At 38.0% G+C, this 23,022-nt stretch overlaps 1 protein-coding gene across 1 annotated transcript in view; it reads left to right on the forward strand.

Moving 5' to 3' along the window:
* LOC125101538 (uncharacterized) overlaps positions 1-23,022 on the forward strand; it is a 323,109-nt gene that overhangs the window by 219,655 nt on the left and 80,432 nt on the right. Inside the window, 1 exon segment of the mRNA XM_047731961.1 lies at positions 16,642-16,805. Coding sequence (XP_047587917.1) covers positions 16,642-16,672 — 31 coding nt within the window. The 3' untranslated portion in view covers positions 16,673-16,805.

Genomic DNA, 23,022 nt, shown 5'->3' on the forward strand with positions numbered 1-23,022 from the left:
CCGACATGTATTCACCCACATGAATCGTGGAAATACACAGGTTTTGGTATCAGACTAACATTAGCTTCAAATCTAGATGCTTGTCTTATTCTGTTTCTTAATAGCTGTATGATCTAAAGCAAAGAATTTGAACTTTCTCATGTCTCATTTCCTCATCTGTATAATGTACATAAAAACATCTGCCCTCCAAAGTGGCCCTGTAAATTAAATATAATATACACATATTACAAAGCGTGTTCAGTACAGAAGAGCTGCTATTATTACCTTAGTTATTACTGTCTATGCCAAAAATTCCCACTTACTTAACCACTCTTTTCCATAAACTACTTTTCAGGGAAGTGAATGAAGGAGGAGGGTTTTGTCTACACTAAGTGGGTTTGCAGCTGTAAACCAGCATATGGGAAAAGAATCTCTTCAACGAGTGCTTGGGTTTATGATGTTCAAGGTCATGATAGGTGATTCCATTCAAAGAGAACGTTTATATTAATCCTAGGGACTAGCATTTGTGTAATTTTTTTTTCAGTTTTCACATCATTTCCACATGCTGGATATTGACAATAGGTTTCAACGATTCGAATGACTTCTTATTACCATGTTGGTGACTTCAAACTGTTTTCCAGTTCTGATATGTCTTGAACCCCATTTCCGTCAGGACAACAGATTATTGGTCAAATTCTCTTAGATTTACCATGAGCATTTCCATATGCAGGTCAATATGAGCTTATTGTTTTCCTTAATTTTCCCTCTTCCTCAACAAATGCTTTTTTTCTAATATGTTCATTCACTCTTTGGATGAGCTCCCTGAGCCAGAAACCTTGGAACCATTTTTTTTTTTTTTCTTTTCTTGGAGACCCCATATTGAAACAGTCTCCAAGTCCTATTCACTTTGGCTAAATACCTCTCAGATGCACCTGTTTATCCCGCCGCCTCTCCAATTCTCTTTTCCCCTATAAGGATGCTGTTGGCATTTGGGGGTGTTAGTGGTAGAATCGTATTCCCTCAAACAATATGTTGAAGTTGTAGGCCTCAGTACCTCAGAATGTGCTCTTATCTAGAAACAGGGTCATTGCAAATGTAAACTAAGATGACGTCATATTGGAGTAGAGTGGGCCCTTAATCCAATATGGCTGGTGTCTCTGTTTGTAAAGACACAGACAAATGAAGGGGAGAGAGCCATGGAAAAGTTGAGGTAGAGATTGGAATATTGCTGTCACTAGTCAAGGAATGCTTAAGGCAGCCAGAAGCTGGAAGGGGCAAGGAGAATCTTTCCTCTTCCACCCACTGATCGCCGACCATCGCAGGAAACTTCAGAGAAAGCATGGCCCTGCCAACACCATGATTTAAAACTTTCAGTCCAGAACTGGGAAAGAATACATTTCTGTATTTTTTTTTAAATTTTTTTAAGGATCTTATTTACTTATTTGTCAGAGACAGAGCACAAGCAGGGGGAAGCAGCAGGCAGAGGGAGAAGTAGACTCCCTGCTGAGCAAGGAGCCAGATGTGGGACTCGATTCCAGGACCCCGGGATCATGACCTGAGCCGAAGGCAGAGGAGGAACCAACTGAGCCACCCAGGCATCCCCATTTCTGTCATTTATAATCACCCAGTTTGTAGTTATAGCAGCCCTAGGGAACTCATATAGGGGGCGAGAGGGATCTTCATCATTTGAGACTCTCAAGCACATTTCAGGAAGCTTGGTGTCTTTGCAACCCTTCCTGTTATCATGACAACAAAGAACAGCCATGCCATCCTTGTGAAAGCTCTACACTTCTACTCATAGTTGAGCAATACTAGTTGGTCATCATCTAAGCAGTAATTCATTCTCAGAACCCTTTGGACTGGACCCTATTATTTCCCCCCTGCAGTCAGAGCAGTATTTCTAAAACATGGCACCCCCCCACCCCCCGCCATATCCTTCCCTCTGAAATACTCCAGGGGCTACTGAGAGTAGCAGGATGGAGACCAGACACCTCAGTATGGCACCACTGGCCAGGCCTCCCATAAGCTGACTCCTTCTCCTGCTCTAACTTTCTTCACCTATTTGGACTTTCTCCACCCAATTCAACTTATTTTCCGTTTTAGAAATGGAACTCTATTCTTTGGAAAATGGTGTATGTGATGGCACGCTCTTCACGCTTTCCGTGTTCCCTCTCCTCTCATTTGTCTAATTCCTCTTTAGATCACAGGTCTCAGGAGGGAAGTCTTCTTTAGCCCAGTCTGAGATAGGTGTCCATCCTGGGTTCTCCCATAGCATTCCGGATGTAACTGTAACACTTCCCACTCTGGATTTTATCCCCAGATTTTATTTGTCTTTTCACTCATCTGTCTCTACCAACAGAATGATATTTCTGTGGGTGAGTGACAATGTTGCTCATCTGTGAAAATCCAGAGCCCATGTATATTCGCATTCTATTGCTGCTTTCCCACACTACCACAAGCTTGTGGCTTAAGCAACACAAGTTTACTATTTTGCAGTTCTGGAGGTCAGAAGTCTGCAGTGGGTCTCGCTGGGCTAAAATTAGGTATCAGCAGAACTACATTTTATTCTAGGGAGAATGTTTCCTTGCTTGTTCCAACTCCTAGTAGCTGGCCTTATCCCTTGCCTCCTGGCTTCTTTCTTCCATCTGTAAAGCCAATGAATTTGGGCCAAGTCTTTCTCACACTGCCATTCTTCTGGTTCTCCTTCTTGTTGTCTCCCTGTGTCTTCTGCTTCTCAATTTCACTTTTTAAGGACCCTTGTGAATTCCTCGGGCCCATCCAAATTATCCCTAATATTCTCTTTATTTAAACTCAACTGCTTAGTAAACTTAATTCCATTCTGCTACCTTAATTCCCCTTTGCCATATAATTTAACATAATCACCTGTTACAGGGATTAGGTATGGACATATTGGGGATTGGAGGGGGGTGGTGGTTATCCTGCCTACTACGTCATCATAGGGCCTGACATATACTTTCATACAATAATGATCTAGTGAATGAGTGAGTTGTGTCCCATTAAGCCAGCTTCCATGAAGGAAGAACCCTTTCTTTCTTTCAGGTTTCAAATAAAGGGGCCCACTTTCAGAGAGTCTTGAGTTTCTTCTATTGCTAAACTGATGGAGAGTTCCTCATGGCAAGTCAGCAGACAGGAGTTAGAAAACTCTTTCCAGTTGTGTCAACTTGGGCAAATCGCTTAACTTCCTGTTGCTTTAGTTTGTTTAGCTTCTGAAAAAGTCTGAGGGACTATGATGAGGCTTTCTCCACCATTAACACGGTATGACCTATCCATGTATTAGAATGACTCCCTGAAATGCTGACCACTAAGCCTTAGGAAAAGACTCACAGTCACTGAGGATTCCATGTTCCAAAACTTGATAAATGGAACATGAGGAAAAGAGAAATGAGAAATACTCAAATAAAAGAACTACATGAAAGTAAAAAAATAAAAAATAAAAAAATAACCTGATTTTAAAAATGCTACATTTAGACCATGGCTAGTTATACCAGAAGAAGGGAATATGGAAATTTTAGTGCCATTTATCCATAGTGTCTTTTAAAAGGATTATTATGCACAGCTGATGAATGATGGGTTTTGGCTGTCTACAAATCCCTAAGGACTTCTGTTCACAGTCGAAGAGAGTTTAAGAATGCATTCCATGCTTTTTTTTTTTTTTTCCCAAAGCAATTTCGGTCCTTTTTTTTTTTTTTTTTTTTTTTTATTACACTGATGGATCATAGAAATCTTGTTTGATATCGGGTCTCTATAAGGACTGGGCATCTAAGGGGGATATATGTGTGTCATATGAAATGTGGCTGAAGTTCAGAGAAATAGGTTTCATTTAATAGCTGAATACTGGATGACCTGACCATTCTTCTCAGCCTCTGGCAGCTCACCCCGTGAGCGATAGAGGAGTCGCCTGCATGAACTGAGGAGTAGCTGCTGGCCTCAATGTGATTTTGCAGTGATCTGTGTGCTCTATGGCTTCCTTCATAACCAACAAATCAATTCCCACTATACGTATTACACACCCCAGTGGCAGAGGCCATTTATTATCCTTTTGATGGTCATACTCTTTGTACATAACCAAGAAAGATTACAGAGGATGGAAAGAACAGTTGAAATGTGGATCAAGATAGTGTACAATGGCACTGGTTTTTTATAATGTGCCTTACATGTAGACAAGAATAAAAGAGATGCTTGCTTTCAAGAAAATTTCGAAACATGGATGCAGAATTTTCTTTTGAATGAAATATATTTCGAGAACAATATAAGGAGGCATAATTGTGGCTGTAATTCTCTATCTGTACCCATCTGGAGTTCAGGTACAAATTCAAAATGATTAAAAGGAAAGGACTATCCCTGTCACATGGGAATTGTGTATAAAGTACTCTTTGACAAGTTTTCTTCACCCAACAAGCTTATGGATATTTACTTTTATTTGCCATCATCTAACATCAACTAAGTCCTGTATTAATTTCTAACTTCGCAGTATATAATTTTTCAGACTCTAAATGATTGATTCCAGGTCTTTCCTAATTATCGGGATCCAGATACTATAGGTATCACTGTTAAACAAACAAGTAAAAACAAATACTGATTTGTGTTCACTAGGTACAAAGGAATTATTTTGAATTCGATATAAGTGATTCATGGTGACATTTTAGTGTTCTTTGCCCTAGCGCAAGTGCCCCACCAACAAATATGTGTATCTGAATGTGGGCGGGAAATATTTATCAGTGAAACTCATGACAAAAGTATGACTTTATAGTGGATTCTGTGCATAAACATTTAAACTGCTTAGTCATTTATATCAATGAAAAGAACAGTGGAAATTTCCAAAGGTCAAATAAGCTACTGTCTCTTCTGTTTTGCATCATCTGAGATTTTCTGGGTTTTTACAAACCACACAATGCCAAATCTGTATTTGATTTTCTCTTCTCTTTGAAGAGGCACACCAGCAACAGAATAATTAACTGAAGAGCAGCATGCACAGAATATTTGCTTTAGCAGGGTAGAAAGTTCTGGGTTTCATTTCCCATGATGATAAATGTAGTAAGGTATTCTGGAATCCTTCTATGAGGACCCTGTTACCATTGGGAAACCAAAACCTCTCAGGGGTCTGTTTCCTGCTTAGTTGTTCCTCATTTGTATAATTGAAAAGCAGGCTCAGTACAGACTGCACGTCGATGGCTTGGATGATGCTCTACACCTTCATGGGAAAATACACACAAGAACAACAAAAGGGAACTGTCAGCGTCAAGTTCAGTGCCTCATGAGTCCTGCACAGACCAAAAGGCTAAAGTCATGGATTGGAATTCTAAAAACAATATGGGTTTTCTTTTACTTTCTGTTGTTATCAGTTTTTTTTTTTAAGATTTTATTTATTTATTTGACAGAGAACACAAGTAGGCAGAGAGGCAGGCAGAGGGAGAGGGAGAAGCAGACTCCCCACTGAGCAGAGACCCTGATGCGGGGCTCAATCCCAGGACCCTGAGATCATCACCTGAGCAGATGCTTAACGGACTGAGTCTCCCACGTGCCCCTCAGTTGTTGTTGTTTTTAATTTTATCTCTGTAAAGACTCTTGTTTCTATTATTTATCTTCTCCTTTTCATGGTTCAATTATCATCATATTTAGTCTTCAGAGAGAGATAAGCTTTTGTATATACAATCTTTTGAATCTATGAATTTCATTTCTGTTATGTTCTCACACTGCCTCAACTGCTGCTGAGCTACCTCCTATCATACTAGCTTCTCCTTTGGTAAGATGCTTTTAATCAGGACCATTTCTGGTTGAGAAATTTACTGAATTACTCTAGAATATTTTTCCAGAATAGAATCAGACACGCTAACCCAGGACTTGGAGCCTAGTCATTATAAAGATCGATCACTGATGTAACAAAACTGACATTTTTGTTAAGCTGGTGATGCTATATACTGATGATATTTACTATTTGAGTGAAGCAACATATGCATATCCTGTTTATATCTCTTTAAAAATAAAAGGGGGGGCACCTGGGTGGCTCAGTGGGTTAAAGCCTCTGCCTTCAGCTCAGGTCATGATCCCGGGGTCCTGGGATCGAGCCCTGCATTGGGCTCTCTGCTCAGCAGGGAGCCTGCTTCCTCCTCTCTCTCTCTCTGCCTACTTGTAATCTCTGTCTGTCAAATAAATAAATAAATAAAATCTTAAAAAAAAAATAAAAAAAATAAAAATAAAAGGAATCACATTGTCTCCTACATTTCTTGGGCTCGGTGGAAGGCCAGCCTATTTCAAAGTAGTTCTAGTAAATATGGGAAGAGGGTAAAGCAGTGGATTGAGTATTTGTTTTCTTGTGATGGAGGTGTTCAAAGTCTTTCATGGCTCTTAACTTAGTCATCATACTGACCCTGGGGTGTGGGTACTGTTAGCATACCCCCTTTCCATATGAGCAAACTAAGGCATTGAAAGGACTTCTATGTAGACAGGCAGAGTCCAGAGCTTATACTTGTAGTCGCTAAGCTATGGGAACTCTACTGTATATTCCCTGCAGGGGAGAGGCAGAGGGAGAGGGAGAGGCAGAGTCCCCACTGAGCTGAGAGCCCAATGTGGAGCCCAATGTGGTCCTGATCCCAGGACCTAGAGATCATGACCTGAGCAAAAGGCAGACACTTAACCATCTGAGCCACACTGGCGCCCCATGCCTCTAACTTACTTTCAGATACTTCTTCATCTTCTTTCCTGCAAAAACTCTAATTTTAGAAACTTTGAAAACATCTCTTGTTCCCAATACCAAACAGAGAGAGGAAACCTGATTGAAATCAGAATTTCCTGGATGTAATTATTTTATGTTTAGTTTCAACAGAATGTCAGTATTGTGTTAAGGAATAAGAGAACTTCAAAGTTTCAAATTCTCATTTGCATACATCCAATGGCATATTAATAACTCATTATTAATTAATAACTCATTAATAATTAATGACATTAATAACTCCTATATTAATAACTTGTTTTTAAAAATAGTTAACTTTTAACAAGTCATATACAAATAACAAAATCTAATTTTAATAAAGGTCGCTGTGGGTTGGTGAGATAAACAGGAATATATAATGGATTTTAAAGATTCTTTAAAATAAGTTTATTACTTATAATAATTCATTTCCATATTTCTTTTACAATGTCTTATTGTACAATACACATAACATAAAATTTATCCTCTTAACCGTTTTTAAAAATACAGTTCAGCAATGTTAATTACATTTACATCACCATGCAACCAATCTCCACAACTTTTTCATCTTGCAAAATGGAAAGCTTATACCATTAAGACCCTCCCCACTCTGACCCTGTAAAATTCATTCTACCTTTTATCTTCATGAATCCTACTACTCTAGCTATCACAGGTAAGTGGAATCGTAAGGTATTTGTCTCTATCTCGCTGGTTTAATTCATTTAGCATAATGTCCTCTAGGTTCATGCACGTCATGGCAGGTGCCAGCAGTTCCTGCCTTTTTAAGGCTAAATAACATTTCATTTGATGGACAGTTAGGTGGCTTCTACCTCTTGGTTCTTGTGAATGATACTGCTATGAACAGAGGTGTACAAATATCTGTTTGAGATTCTGCTTTGAATTCTTTTGGATATATACCCAGAAAGAGTATTGCTGGATCATATGGTAGTTCTAATTTTATTTTATTATTTTATTTTATTTTATTTTATTTTATTATTTTATTTTATTATTTTTAGAGAGGGGGAGAGCATAGATGGGGGGAGGGTACAGGGAGAGGAAGAGTGAGAATCTCAAGCAGCTCCATGACCAGCACTGAGCCTAACATGGTGCTAGATCCAACGACCCTGAGACTATGACCTCAGCTGAGATCAAGAGTTGGACGTTCAACCAACCCAGCCACACAGGAGCCTCACAGTAGCTCTATGTTTAATTTCTTGAGAACCAGCCATGTGATGTCCCAAAACAATCACACCAATTTACGTTCCTACCAGGAGTGTACAAGAGTTCCTATTTTCCCATACCTTCCTCAACGCTTGTTATCTTCTGACTTTCTTTTCTTTCTTTTTTCTTTTTTTCTCTTTTGGTCAGTCATCTTCCTGACTGATGTGAGGAGATACCTCATTTTGATTTTGTTTTCCATTTCTATTTACATGCTTCTTTCCATGGTTCCACTTTTATTTATTTAATTTATTTTTTTATTACGATATGTTAGTCACCATACAGTACATCATTAGTTTTTGATGCAGTGTTCCATGGTTCACTGTTTGTGTGTAACACCCAGTGCTCCATGCAATCTGTGCCCTCCTTGATACCCATCTCCACGGCCGCTCTTAGTCCTCCATTACAGCAAACAGGAGCTCAAGTAATCTGAGTCCAAGTATTTAAGAAATAATTTCATTCCATTTCACTTTCACAATGTCTTTATTATGGTTTCACACTATTTTACTGCTGGGCATGTAAGCTTAAGATCCAAATTCATTATTGCTGTGTTTGTAGCTGTTCTTCCACTGCCCGTGGTACTGGACCTGGGGGACTCCTCAAGCATCTACATTTCGTGCTGGTGTCTGTGTTTTCGGAGCTTCAGCTAGCTCAGTGGAGAAGCCAGGGCTTCTGGTATATCATTCTGCTGATGGCTTCCCTCTGGTTCCTGAGGCTCTACCTGCATTACCTTAGCCAGTGGCTGTTCCTCCAGGCCATTTCCACTCCTGTTACAAAGTGAGTGCTTTCCCCTGCAAGTCAAAGGGATGCATTTTCATCTTGATCGGCCAAATGAAAGTGCAAAACTCCTCTCAGTCCATTTGCCCAAAGACCTAAAATGTGGGTATGATCCGAAGAGACAAAAATGTCTTTACCTAAGAGCAAGAAGATCGATTACAGTTATAGTCTCATCTTATGGGCCTGTATAGACAACACGTATCTGGCATATCAATATTTCTCTAAAATTTAGCAGATTCAAGTATGTTCTACCCTCTGAGCAGAACCCAAAAAGGAATTTAGCAACTGTATTTTATTCTGTTTTGATTTTATCAGAGTGACTCGGGCTGAAGGTATTTTAGAAGTAATGTAAGTGTGATTTATCACCTATGCTCAGAGAGGCAAAGATTGCTTCTTCTGCAAAATGATTGAATTTAAACAATTACCAAACTCAAGCCTAGACAGCTCTCTGGGCCATTATACTCTGGAAAAAGACGACACTTTGCAGGTTATCTCTCCATAAACCTGATTCCATAGACACTGTACATAGACAAACAGATAGAAATCAATACAAGTAAAATTCATTTTCTCAAATGTAGATGTTGCAGATAAAAATAAAGATGTGTGTATATTTTCAATTAAGAAGATCACAAACAACTTTAAGCCACTGTGAAAAAGAGTATCTGTGTATTTTATACATACACACATAGAGTTTTTGACTGTGCTTTGAAATTAAATCGCAAATATATAAATGACTTGGAATATGCACTTTTACATATACTAAATTACCATATCTTCTAGAGAGATTTTTAAACAGATATATTTCTCCCCCCCACCTTTTTATCTTGCTCTCTCTCTTTTTTCTTTCTTCTGGTGAGGGATTCCAAAGCAGAAAGGACAAATGTCATATGCTTGAGCCATTTTGTTTTGGTAATGCTCTTTTACTTCTACAATTAAAAAAAAAAAGGAAAGCTCTATTTTTATTGGTTGCTAATAAAATGGGACTGCAAGAAAGATGTCTTGGCAGCCCAGTTTACCTGATTTCTTAAGCATCAGAAGACTTAAGATAAGATAGGGTATTTTGTTGGCTATTGTCTAGATCTGCAGGCTCCAATCCTACATTAGCTCCATGTCACACTGGAGTTATGAGACATGACAGTAACCATAGCCACTAGGAGCATTTCTTCTCCTACTGTTCTGTGTTGGGTCCTCTGCTATGAAATGTACACACATTACTTCATGACATTCACAAAGCATAAGAACAACGCATAAAACTTCCTCCAAAGCATAGGTCAAGGAGTGGATAAAATGAAGAACTCGTTTTTAGTTGAGAGCTGGGAAAGAGGGCGTGTGAGCAGAATGACTGTGGCTGAAATAGAGGGGAGGGAAAACTTAGAGCAGAATGAGATCTCACTTGGCCATAGACAAAGGGTAGCAACACCTGGGTCAAGGCTGCCTGAATGACTGGGCTCACCTTGGATTTGACCCTTCAGTTTTTAGGTTGTGTCAAGTTGTCCCTTTTCAAACAGCTAAGGGGTAGGATATTTTTACTCATAGCAGAGCAGTGTTGTTCTGTATTTGAGGATCTATCTAGAGGAATCACTCAAAATTCATCAGGTATGTTAAGACTCAGAAGAATGATTAGACTGGTTTACATTTCTGGTTTCAGATAGAGGTTGGCTCATTACTATGTCCACTGGTATATTTTGCATTCCACACAGCCTACATGTGAGTGTGTATTATCTGCAGGGCAGTTCTTAGAGAATGCTCTGCTCAGAGGGTAGAATTATTTTTCTTTCTATGGTTGCCTATGACATAAGAACAATGGCCAAGATAGAATTTGCCTTTTACTGGAACGTGAGCTCTCGTGGTGGTCCTACGGGGTTGGGAAAAGATGAAACCTTCTAACACCCAATTTGGGGGTAATATTAAGTGTCAATTTTTCTATATGAAAAAAAGAAAGCATATAATCTAAAAATTATTTTGTATACCTGGCATCTTGTGTAGTTTCTCTTGTTTACACATACGTGGTTGCTTTGTTTTCCCACAGATTTCATTTTTCCCCTTTTACGGTGGAGCTTTGCTACCCAACTTCCTCACTTCAAATCAGAGAAGAGTTGCTTGTGGTTGTGGTGGGACCTTTAGTGCTGAATACAGTGATACTTCCTTTGGTTCTGATCAGATGGGGCTGTCAGCTACTGTTTGCCTCCTGCCCTGACATCTTGTCAAAGTTAATCATTACCATGAGACTATGGACAGTTCTACACCCACTGGCAGTGTTTATAGTGGATACTGCCCTGGGGGTAAGTCAAGTAAAATAATCGGGATATGAGTTCTTGACATAAAATTTAGCTTTAGTGCATGAATCGGTTGATGTGGGAAGTTCCAGTAATCATGAAGAATTCAATATTTATCTTAAATTGAAGTTATTAAGTTTTTCCTCATCATAAAAATGATGGATGTCTATTATAATCAACTGAAGTGTTTTTAACAGTCTTAAATGAACATTTGCAGAATAAGCCGGAAATAATGTTGGCAATCAAATTCAAACTAATTGATGCATTTTCACAATTATTACAGAGAAGTTTTATTTGGTAACTTTTTGTTGGTGACTCTTTTTAGTAATAAAGATTTTCACAGCCAAACTTTATTTAAAAAGGAATCATACAGTAGTTCCTTCAATTGGTTAGGTTACTTATTTTCTTTGACTTAATACTGTTCTGTAATAAATATACTCAAGAAAAAGTAGGGCTTTTTAAACAATTCTAAGTAATAAATGAAATTTTAAAACTTACTCCATAGGTACTTATTTTGACTTTCATCATGCTCATGAAATGAAAGGAAATCTGAATTTTAACTACATTTTTATACCGTAGAGCTGGCTATGAAACATAGCTCTAAGCAAGAGAGCAGATGGATACTATAAACACATCAATGTGATCAAACAGTCATTTATAAAATTATCTTAATTGATCAAATACTATTCCATAACTGGTGTATTTGTCCGTTCTAGAAGAAAAAGAAAAGTTCTACAATTGGTTTATATGTGTCGAGACTATATCCATTGTGCCAAATAGATCACAGAGGTGGAGCCTTTTGATGGACTCTCCTCTTTAACAGTGTTTGAAATGCGCTTGTAGAATCGCTGTTCAGAGTGATTGGTGAGATCAGACCCCGGGTGCTGTGGTGGGCAGTGAGGAGGGGCAAACCCAGTCACCGCTTCATTTCTACCTCTCAGGCTGCACTCTGCCACAGCGGAGCTTCTCCCACTTTTCTGGGTTTATTCCTCCCCTGGGGATCTTACTAAAATACAAATTCTGAGTCAGCAGCTGGGGGGTCTGAGATTCTGCGTAGGTATCTGTAACAGATACCTACGTGATGCCAAAGATGTTGGTTCGTGTACCAGATTGCACTGCGACAAGGTTGTAGGCTCCTTATTCTCCCTTTCCTTTTGTTTGCTCAGGGTTCCTGGGGTGTTCTCAACAAGACTGGGGGCCCAGATGCACTGAGTCCATTAATGGCCTGTTAGGCTTTGAGTGAGGATTCTGTTTATTTCTAGTAGCGTTACCTCTGCTAGAGATGCTCAGAACCTGCAGACAAATGGGACAGTTGACTCTGGAACCATGCAGACCATTCAGCATTATTAAAATGACTTAAAGCAGTGCTCATGGAGCCTGCCAGTATATCCAGTTTCTAGTCCTGCTCCTGAGGGTTGAAGGAAGAGCCGGGCACCAAGGAAAGTTTGTCAATGTTTGGAGGGCTGACGTGTTTCCAATTCTAGCCAGCAACGACTGTCTGAAGTCTCAGTACCATCGCACACCTTGATGACAGGTCAGAGTAGGTGTGTTTTCAATACCATCTCTATGCCCCCCCCATCATTAGCTGCATTCTGATTTTAGGCAGATTGTGCTGGAGCCAACTGGATTTGGCCCAGATTCTGACTTCCCTCAGACTTCTGGTTAGCGAGGGGGAGACTGAGTGATCAAGGTTGGTTGAGCAGGAAGTGTAGAGGGGCACGCTGTTTGCATTCCACCAGGATCATATTCCATGGCATCTCCCAGTTCCTCCCAGAGGCCTGATAGGCCTCTTGAGCACATGGGGTGCCAGTCCAATCTCGGTGCAACCCCACAGGTGAAGCCATTTGGGGAGGATGAGCAGCTCTGTCATCTGCTGAGATCTCATCATAAGAGTGACTGCAGCCCTCATGGAATGGCTTTCCTTATTCCAGTCAGGTCCTCTAGAGAGATTAATAGCTGAGTGGGCCACTGTATCAAAGACAGCTGACAAAATGAGCAGTATAAATTTACTCTGGGGCCTCTGATGTAATCTACAGGAAAGTAGCCTCCAGCAGGGCCATCTCAGGACCAGTTCGGAGGTCTGTAACCTGATGGAAGCTGACTTGGATTCTAATACATGAGTATAGCACCTATATCTTTCCCCACTTGGAGAGAAAAGCTGAAGTTTCGTTCCCAATCTGCATGATTATAGACTCTCCAGTTAGAATCCATTAGGCTTCATTGCAGATGACATCTAATTTTGCTGTCATTAAAAAAGAAAACTTCAGGGCGCCTGGGTGGCGCAGTGGGTTAAGCCGCTGCCTTCGGCTCAGGTCGTGATCTCAGGGTCCTGGGATCGAGTCCCGCATCGGGCTCTCTGCTCAGCAGGGAGCCTGCTTCCCTTCCTCTCTCTCTGCCTGCCTCTCTGCCTACTTGTGATCTCTGTCTGTCAAATAAATAAATAAAATCTTAAAAAAAAAAAAAAAAAGAAAACTTCAAAGCTGCAGGTAACCCACAGAGCAGCAGCCTTGGAGTCCACACATGGACATGCCCATTAATTAAATCAAAATTCACATTTTAACATGAGCTCACCAAGTTTGAGAAGTACTGCTCTAAGGTGGTGGTTCTCAAAGTGATGTCCCTGGGTAAATAGCATCAGTTTCACCAGGGAACTTAATTGCAGTGCAAACTGAAATGCAAAATCTCAGACCCTGTACCAAATCTATGTGATCAAAAACTCTGGGAAGGAGCCCAGCCTCTGAGAAGGGGCTACTGTGCTTTAACAGCCCTTCCAGTTGATTTGCATGCTCATTAAATTCAGTGAACTACCACTCCACATGCGATCATAGTTATCATAGATTGAAAGTCACTCACGAGATTCGACTTGCCTGGGTTCATACCTACAGTTCTTTCTGCACTGCCTTTTAGCAGAGAAAGTCAGGGATCACTTGTACTTATTTGATCCTGATCAGTTAGCCAAGAAAGAGGCTGCCTTATTTTACTGATACATTTTGTTCTGGATTCTTTTTTTTTTTTTTTTTTTTTTTTTTTTTTTTTTTTAGTGGCAATCCAGAAGGAGATGTGGCAGATGGAATGGTTTGAGGCTGATGCATGGGTGGCTGTTGATGTTGCTAATAACATTTTGTTAGTCTCTCAGTTTGCTGGCTCAGAGGTTGGCAATGCATTCCCAGATCCCCGTTGATGAAACAACAATTCCACCAGGTTCATAAATTCTTTCTCTGCCTGAGCCTCAATCTAGATAAAAAGTAGAGGAAGGATTTGCTATTGAATGTTTTAATCGATCAGCATGTATTTATTGACTATATACTTTCTGCACAGGATTTTAAAAGAAACAGAGTAAGTATGGCATGATTTCTGCCCTCAATGTAGATAGATAAGGATAACACATAAGAACAAAGATCAAACAAGGGTAGAATACAAGTGTCTTCGTTCAGCAAATCATTCTTGAAAATCCGTTAGACATTATAATGGATTAATGGAAAGAGCATTGACTTGGAGTCAGGGAAAGTGGGTTCTGGTCTCAGCTTTGCCATTTCTCAGCTATATGATTCTGGGTAAGTCAGTCTTCAACTTCTTCATATGTACCACCAAAAAGTAATAATACCTACAAATAATAACACGTACCTTACTCATTTCACAATATTGTTGGGACAACCAATTGGAAATATTGAAATATCTAAGGAAATATTGAAATATCAAAAAATATTAAATATTATTGAATACTGAATATTGGAAAATTATTGAAAAATTGAAAAATCTAAAGCATCATACATATAAACTGAAAGGAACAAGGTTGAGGATTATAATGAAGTGATGGTACTTACACTCTGTGTACAATATAGGATGTAAGAGTCATTGCCCATGATCCAGGCAGGAACTTCCAGTCTACGTAGAGAATCACACACACAAGACAAAGTATGGGCAGTATGTGATGAATGCCATCTGGTAGGCATATCACCTATTCCCTTATATCTTTCAAGTCTTTGTTCAAATGATACCTTTTCTGATCACGGTATATAGTAATACACCTCTATCCCTCCTGTACTTTTTTCTGCTTCATGTTTTTCTTCAAAATGCCATCTTCTAATCTACCATACTAATAACTTAATCTTGCTTACATGTTTATCCACCACCTCTACCCCAACTAAATGTAAACTCCAAGAACATAGGGCTTTTGTCTAATTTTATTCACTCTTCTATCTTCAGAGCTTAATGACACATGGTGGACATTCACAAAATGTGTGTGGACCAAGTGAATGATTAGCATCTGCTGATTAGATTACATTATTGGCTTTATGTATGTATCAATTTTAGTATGTGTTGTCAGTGAATCCACATCTGTTTCTTTGCCTTTAAGAAATAGCAGAAGGAGGGCGCCTGGGTGGCTCAGTGGGTTGAGGCCTCTGCCTTCAGCTCGGGTCGTGATCTCGGGGTCCTGGGATTGAGCCCCGCGTCGGGATCTCTGCTCGGCGGGGAGCCTGCTTCCCTTCCTCTCTCTCTGCCTGCCTCTCTGCCTACTTGTGATCTCTGTCTGTCAAATAGATAAATAAAATCTTAAAAAAAAAAAAAAAGAAATAGCAGAAGGGGAAGATCTAGAATAGGAGAAATGTATGACAACACTTACAGATCTTCTGCTTGAAGTCCAAGCAACAGATTCACATTCCTCAAGGTTGACCCATTAACAAATACAGAATATAAAATCGAAATTTTGGTGTAGCGGTGAAAGAAACATCAGTTGAGAGTCAGAATATCTGACTTTGAGTCATTGTCCTAGTGTTAAAGGATATTCTGATGTAAGGAAAATATAGATTAACCTGAGTTTCTGTTTTTATTTGTACATATGTGATATGGATTTGTTCTGAAAATGTCCATTTAAGCTATACTTATTTATATAATTGTCAGTTTAAAAACTAAAGAAATTCTTCCTTCTTTCTTACACTGAAGAAAATACACTTTATTTACATTTATATTACATATTACTTCCACCTAATACCATAAGAGTCATAATTACAGAGCATTTATGTTTTATAAAATTCAGAGGTCAAAGATATCAAGTGTCAATGTTCTAGGTCCTTAACATTAAACATTAGTTTTTAAAGACCTCATTGCCTTGTATTTATTTCTAACTCAATATAGAATGTGTTGTCCCTTGTCTAAAAGAAGTACTTATTGTTAAATTGACGTAATGTAAACTTTGGTTTTCAAGCTCACATTAAATAGACTGATAACTTCTTTTTATAATTTTCTAAAATAAGCTACCTATTTTATGCATAGTACAAATAATTCCTTTCAAATCTGCTTCAGAGAGAAAAAGATCTTTCCACCATCATATTTAATTTCTTTATATCTTGTGCTCATTAAATTCAGAAGTTAATAGTACGTAAATAATACATGGCTTTTACTTTATGAATTACATGCAGAGTATACACGTTTAAAAGCTTATAGGAAAAATGAGAAAACACACACACACACACACACACAAAACAACCTGGTAAACCAGCTATGGAAACCCAGTCTGTTTCTTTTCCTTTATATAGCTGAAGATCTGGTGATCTTTAGTACTTTGAGAATTTAATTTAAAAACAAATTATGGTATCATATGGTTTTTATGTATTTAAATTCATCTAACTCGATGAATGGTATTTCCATCCTATTTCTTACATTTGTGTTTTCTTTCCTCAGCTGCTTACACATAATGACAAGACTCCTGTAGCTGACATAGCAAAGCTGTACTGGGTATTTGTGAGAACCGAGCATTCGGGAATTCTTGGTGTAATGCTCACAGTGCTCATTTACATCCTCCTGTTCATCATTTCTTCTTTAATTTTCTATTTGTGTTGTCTCAGGTAAGGTGTTTCAATCCTTTTGGTTCTTAAGTGTGTTCAGCCTCCAGTCTTGTTGTGCAGTTAGGTTGTGAGAATATGGTTAAAGAAGAGAAGTTAGAACCACATCTACATGTCTAAGATAGAAATGTCCTTGTTGGGGCACCTGGGTGGCTCAGTTGGTTATGTGTCTGCTTTCATCTCAGGTCATGATCCCAGGGCCCTGGGATTGCTCAGGTCCTGGGCTCCTCATTGCTCAGCAGGGAGCCTGCTTATCCCTCTCCCTCTGCCCCTCCCTGCCCCATTCTTCCTGTCTCATGTGTTCTCTCTCTCTCTCTCAGATACATAAATAGAATCCTAAAAATAATAATAATAATAATAATAATAATAATAAAAGAAAGAGAAAGAAATGCCATTGGTTATTTGTAACATCTATCATGAAGACTGGCTGAGAAATTAATCAACTTTTGGGGAAATATTTTCTCCATAATAGAGAAATTTTTCTGTAAAGCATTATACCGGTTTCTTCAAACTAGCGGCCAACAAGAAACAAGGAGTTGTTAATCCCTTGATATCCAATAATATCCTGATAAATTTCCCAGGAAGCTTATGTAAAATTATTTTTCTCTCTTCCTTCTAATCCACTTTCTTTCCATTCTTCCCACTCCTGCCAAAATCATTAAAAGAAGAATCATCCTTCAGCTTTTATCCTGAATATTGTAGGGTTTGGTTTTCCAGGTCACTCATTTAGCAAGCAAGGTGTGTGTGTGTGTGTGAGGAAAAATGAGAAAAGTAACAAATTCTAGGCAGTATAAAAAGTGCTAGGAAGACTTTTCACTCTGTTGATAGTTCCCTTTGTTTTGCAGAAGCTTTTGAGTTTGAAATAGTCCCACTTGTTCAGTTTTGCTTTTGTTGCCGGTATTTCTAAAAGCCGTGGATATGAGTATCCATGAAATCATTGGCAAAACCAATGTCTTGAAACTGTCTCCTTGTGTTTTTTAATAGAATTTTTACAGTTTCAGGTCTTATATTTAAGTCTTTAATCCACTTTGCGTTGATTTTTGTGTGTGCTTTAAGGGCTTATTTTCATTCCTTTGCATGTGGATATCCAGTTTTCTCAGCACCATTTGTTGAAAAGACCATCTTTTTCCATTTTATATTTTTGGCACCCTTGTTGAAGATCTATTGACTGTATATGCATGGATTTCTTTCTGGGCTTTCTAGTCTATTCTGTTGGTCTGTTTGTCTGTATTTATTGCCAACAACATACTGTTTTAAGTACTGTAGATCTGTAATATAATCCAACAACTCCACTTCTAGAAATTTACTCAAAATCAGGATTTCAAAGAGACATGAGCATTCCCATGTTGATTACAGCATTATTCACAATAGCCAAGATGTAGAAACAACTAAATGTTCATCAACAGATGAATGGATAAAGAAAACATGGTAGACAAACATGATGGAATATTATTCAGGTTTGAAAAAGAAGGACGTCTTGCAATATGTGACCACATAAATGTTGGGGACATTATGCTAAATGAATTAAACCAGTTACAGAAGGACAAACACTCCATGTTTCAACTTACATGAAGTATCTAAAATAGCCAAAGTCATAGAAGCATAGTGTGGAATGGTGCTTGTCAGGGTCTGAGGGAAGGGGGAAATAGACAATAGCTTTTCAACAGACATAGTTTCAATTATGCCAGATGATTGAGTTCTGAGATCTGCTGTACAACATCATGCCTGTAATTTACAGTACTCTATTATTTACTTAAAGAATTGTTAAAAGAATAGATTTTAACTGTTCTTACCATAATAAAAAAAAGAAGTGCTAGGAAGAGGTCAACACAAAAGTCTCTAAGAGCATAGAGAAAAGGAATCAATGCAGGTCTGGAGGAGGATTGGGGTAGCATCCAAACACATCAGTTGAAATACAACCCTTGAGTAATTTTCAAAGTTTTAACATAATCTCAGTGGAAGAAAAACAGAGAGAAGAGTGTTCCTGGGCAAAGGGAAGGTGTATGAAATCATATGATCCTGGGAAAATATGACATATTTGGCCACTCAAAAATATTTTAATATGGCTGGAGGATAGGATATGGGGCAATGGCAGTTGACTAAGATACGATTAGAAGTGTAGTCAAGGACTAGATAATAAACGTCTTGATATCATGTTGTGGAGCTTGAATTTGTTGGTAAAGTGAAAAAATTGAAAGATTTTCAATAACTTTAATTTTAGGAAGATCACTCTACTAATAGAAGGGAGAGTATATTTAATAGCGGTCAGGTTGAAAGCAGGGAAATCTAGTTACAAAGCCATTTCAATAGTCTAGGCAGCATATCAAGTGCCTTCACTAAAGAGAAGGACACAGGAAATGGACAGTTATGGCATGTTGAAGAGATAGTTGACATACATAGAACTTTTGGGCTTGTTGGAAATTGAAGGTGAAGGAAGAATGACATTTAGTATAACCTTAAGTTTTGGAATGGGGCATCCATGGGTGGATGATAGTAGCATTATCATAGACAGAGATTACATGGAGAACAAACGTTTATTTTTTTTTAATACAATCAAGAAAGATTTATTAACTTCTAATATATCATTAGGTTTGCTTTGTTAACATTGTGAAAAATACTGCAAAATCATTTCTTATAAACAACATTTCTACTATTATTTGCTTCTTTAAAGAAGAATAATATTAACTTTGTAACTTGTATGAATTTAAAATTTTGAGCTCCTGTAAAGGAATGGCAAAAAAGGAAATACATCTATTAGATGTAACAGAGAAGAAAGTTACATTTTTACAAAAGTCATATTTTTTGGCAGTAAATTATAAGAGAAGTTTCTTATATAAGACTTTTTAAGATGGCATTGACAATGATTTATAACAAATGTAGAAATAATTTTTATCTGGTTCTTTCTTTTTTTTTAAATTTTTTATTTTTTATTAACATATTATATATTATTAGCCCCAGGGGTACACGTCTGTGAATTGCAAGGTTTACTTCACAGCACTCACCATAGCACATACCCTCCCCAATGTCCATAACCCAACCACCCTCTCCCTACCCCCTACTCCCAGCAACCCTCAGTTTGTTTTGTGAGATTGAGAGTCTCTTACGGTTTGTGTCCCTCCCATTTCATTTTTTCCTTCCCTACCCTTCAACCCCCCAAAACTGACTCTCAAATTCTTCATATCAGAGAGATCATATGATAATTGTCTTTCTCTGATTGACTTATTTCACTCAATATAATACCCTCTAGTTCCATCCATGTCATTACAAATGGCAAGATTTCATTTCTTTTGGTGGCTACATAGCGAGAATAAATATTTAGAAGAAATAGTTAATGAGTTAAATTTTCATTCCTATTGACCATAAGATATCTTTGATATTGTCAAGGGAAAAAACACCATAAGAAAGTGGATAGATGAATCTAGAGCTCAGGAAAAACTACAGAGACAGTTAATTCATGTGGAAGAAGTCTTGAGTTTCATTGATTTGTTGAGTAAGAGGTTCAGTTGCAAGGGAATGAGTGAAGGATAAGGACATAGAGTTAGGACTTACTGACTTTTTTATACCCAAAGCTATGCTATAAATGGAAAATGCCTATAAAAAGTATTTTTTAAAAAAGAGTGTTTAAGAGTGACTGGGTGGCTCAGACTGTTAGGTGTCTGACTCTTGGATTCAGTTCAGGTCATGATCTCACCATCTGGGATAGAGCCCCACCTGGGGCTCCATGGCAAGTATGCAGTCTCCTTCAGGTTCTCTCTCCCTCTGACTCTGCTCTTGCCCCCACTGCACGCAGATGCTCTCTCTCTCTTTTTCTCTCTCTTTAAATTAAGTAAATAAAATCTTTTTTAAAATAGTGGTTTTTAAGCATGGGTTTGTTTTGAATATATTTGTATGCATATGAAAATTCTAAAATGGAGAAAAACACTGTAAATGGTTAACCAAGTGAGTATAAATGAACAAGGAGGTCTTTGAAGACATGAGGGAGAGAACATATGGAGACAAGCTCAGGATTTAGGGGAAAAAATTCTGTCCCTTGAGGTGATAAGGAAAGAGATAAGGTTGAGGCAAAAGCATGGAGGTTTGTGGCAGGGCACTGAGGGAGTTTGCATATGATAGCCACTATAATTTTCTGCGAAATGGGAGGTGAGCACACTCCTCAATTCTTCCTTCTTTAGACCAATAACACAGCTGCAGTGAAGTTACAATTGCTTTCTTGGGGAAGGAAGGAAAGACTTTCCTGGTCATTCAGTTTTCATTTGACCACTAACTTGTCCTGTGGCCCTCTAGGCAAAGATGTTCATTTGCTAGATTTCAGACATGTTCTTCTGGAACATGGTAAGGATGACACATATGTGTAGATCTTATAAGAGGCTCTACATGAAGCATGATTCTATTATTTAAAATGACTAGGGTTCCTTGGGAAGCTAAAGAAATAAAATAGTACATTAGGTACGATTTTGGAAGCTTAGACTTCCAAAAGGATTAAAAAATTATCAGATAATGTTATATACCATTTATTACAACATCAGTATATCTCTTCTCACTTAAAATAAGGTGAGTGTTTGCAACCATGCATTTCTTTGTCCAAGGTTCACATTTTTATTATCAAGATTACTTGTAAAGTATGAAAAAGGAAGCATAGAATTTATGCACCAAATAACTAGGATTTAATATTTTGCTACCTGGAACAAATGATGGTTTGCTTTAAAATACAACAGAAGGATTACCCCCCAAGAAAGCGTGGATAGGAGGAGTGAGAAGCTCTGTCATGGATGGAAAAATGATTAGGGAAAAGTAAAGACAGATGGAGTGTCCATACATCATAAAGAATGAGCCTGAAAAAGTCCAGGAGGGATAAACAAGTTTTGTGCACTCTCTCAACATAGCCCTTCACTGTTTTCCATGCTTATACTGTCTAATCAGAACTAGAAATGCTCAGTAACCCCCAGATTTTGCTAGTGTTTTAGAAGCAGATGCTCTTCAAATGTCTTTAGGTAATGATAGAGATAAAGTAATCTCCCACAGGGAAAATACCTGTATTTTTTGTATGCATAAAGTCATCCTAATATGTCAGCTGAATGATCTCTTTACTGATATTTGCACAACATCACTCTCTTAAATGGTGAGCTGAGTGCCTCTGTTCTCTACAGCAAACACTACTACCAACAGAGGCATCTGGTCAGTGACGTGGGGTTTGCTCTGGCATAAAAGTAGGCAAAGAGTACAGAAATCCTAAGAACTCATCTTTGTGAAAGATGCCAGTATGGATTTGTGTGTGTTGACTGATTTAGGTTAGCATTCTTAGTCCAAATATAAAGGCAACAATCCGAAGTCTCCTGGGCTTTTGGATCAGTCCTGTCAAAACATGTGATAACATGGCTAGTATTATAGGAACACAAAGGAGATCAAGTCTGCTCTGCAGACTAACAGAGAATTTTGTCTAGCTCTGGGCCCCGGAAGCTCTACATTGACTGATTGGATCTTATTCCTCCAAGAGCCTGAGTAATTTATTACTGAAGGGTTTCTACTAGAAAAATTCTCACTTCCCATAGTTCTAGTAGGAACGTTGACCTGTGTGAGGAAGTTCTTAACCTGAGTGTAATTATCTGAACTGAATTTTATAGCTTAAAAAAAAAAGCATTACTCTTTTAAATGTTTTTTCCTTAATACAGGAAGAATATGTTATTTAGGAAGAAAGGGGAAACTACAGGAGAGAGTCAAAAAATCAAAAAATCAATTTAAAAACACAAATAATGTCATCATCTAGACAAAGCATTGTTAATCATTTGATAAATTTATTCCAATTTTTTCCCCATGTGTATTTATTTTTACAAAATTGTAATTATTCTGTAAGAATAACTTCATATGTTGATTTTTAAACTTAATAATATTGTATGATAAATACTTTCATATTCTTTACTTACTTCAGGAGCATTTAATGCCCTCACACTATTTTATACCAGAGAAGCAGTATAAAATATTCCAATATTTCTTTATTCCTCGATAATAGATTGTTTCTCTTTTTTGTGCATTTTATAAATAATTCTGATGAACGTCTTGAGACTCAGGGTCTTGTTTGCATTTTAGATTATTTTTGAGGAGTATCCTAGAGACCCAGAAATACTGTTTCAGACAATATGATGTTTCTAAGACATTAGATAATATTGCAAAATTGTGTTTTAGAGAAGCTGGATTTATACTTCTATAGAAGTGAATGGGGGAT

Source organism: Lutra lutra, chromosome 6, assembly GCF_902655055.1.
Source record: "Lutra lutra chromosome 6, mLutLut1.2, whole genome shotgun sequence".
NCBI lineage: Eukaryota > Metazoa > Chordata > Mammalia > Carnivora > Mustelidae > Lutra > Lutra lutra.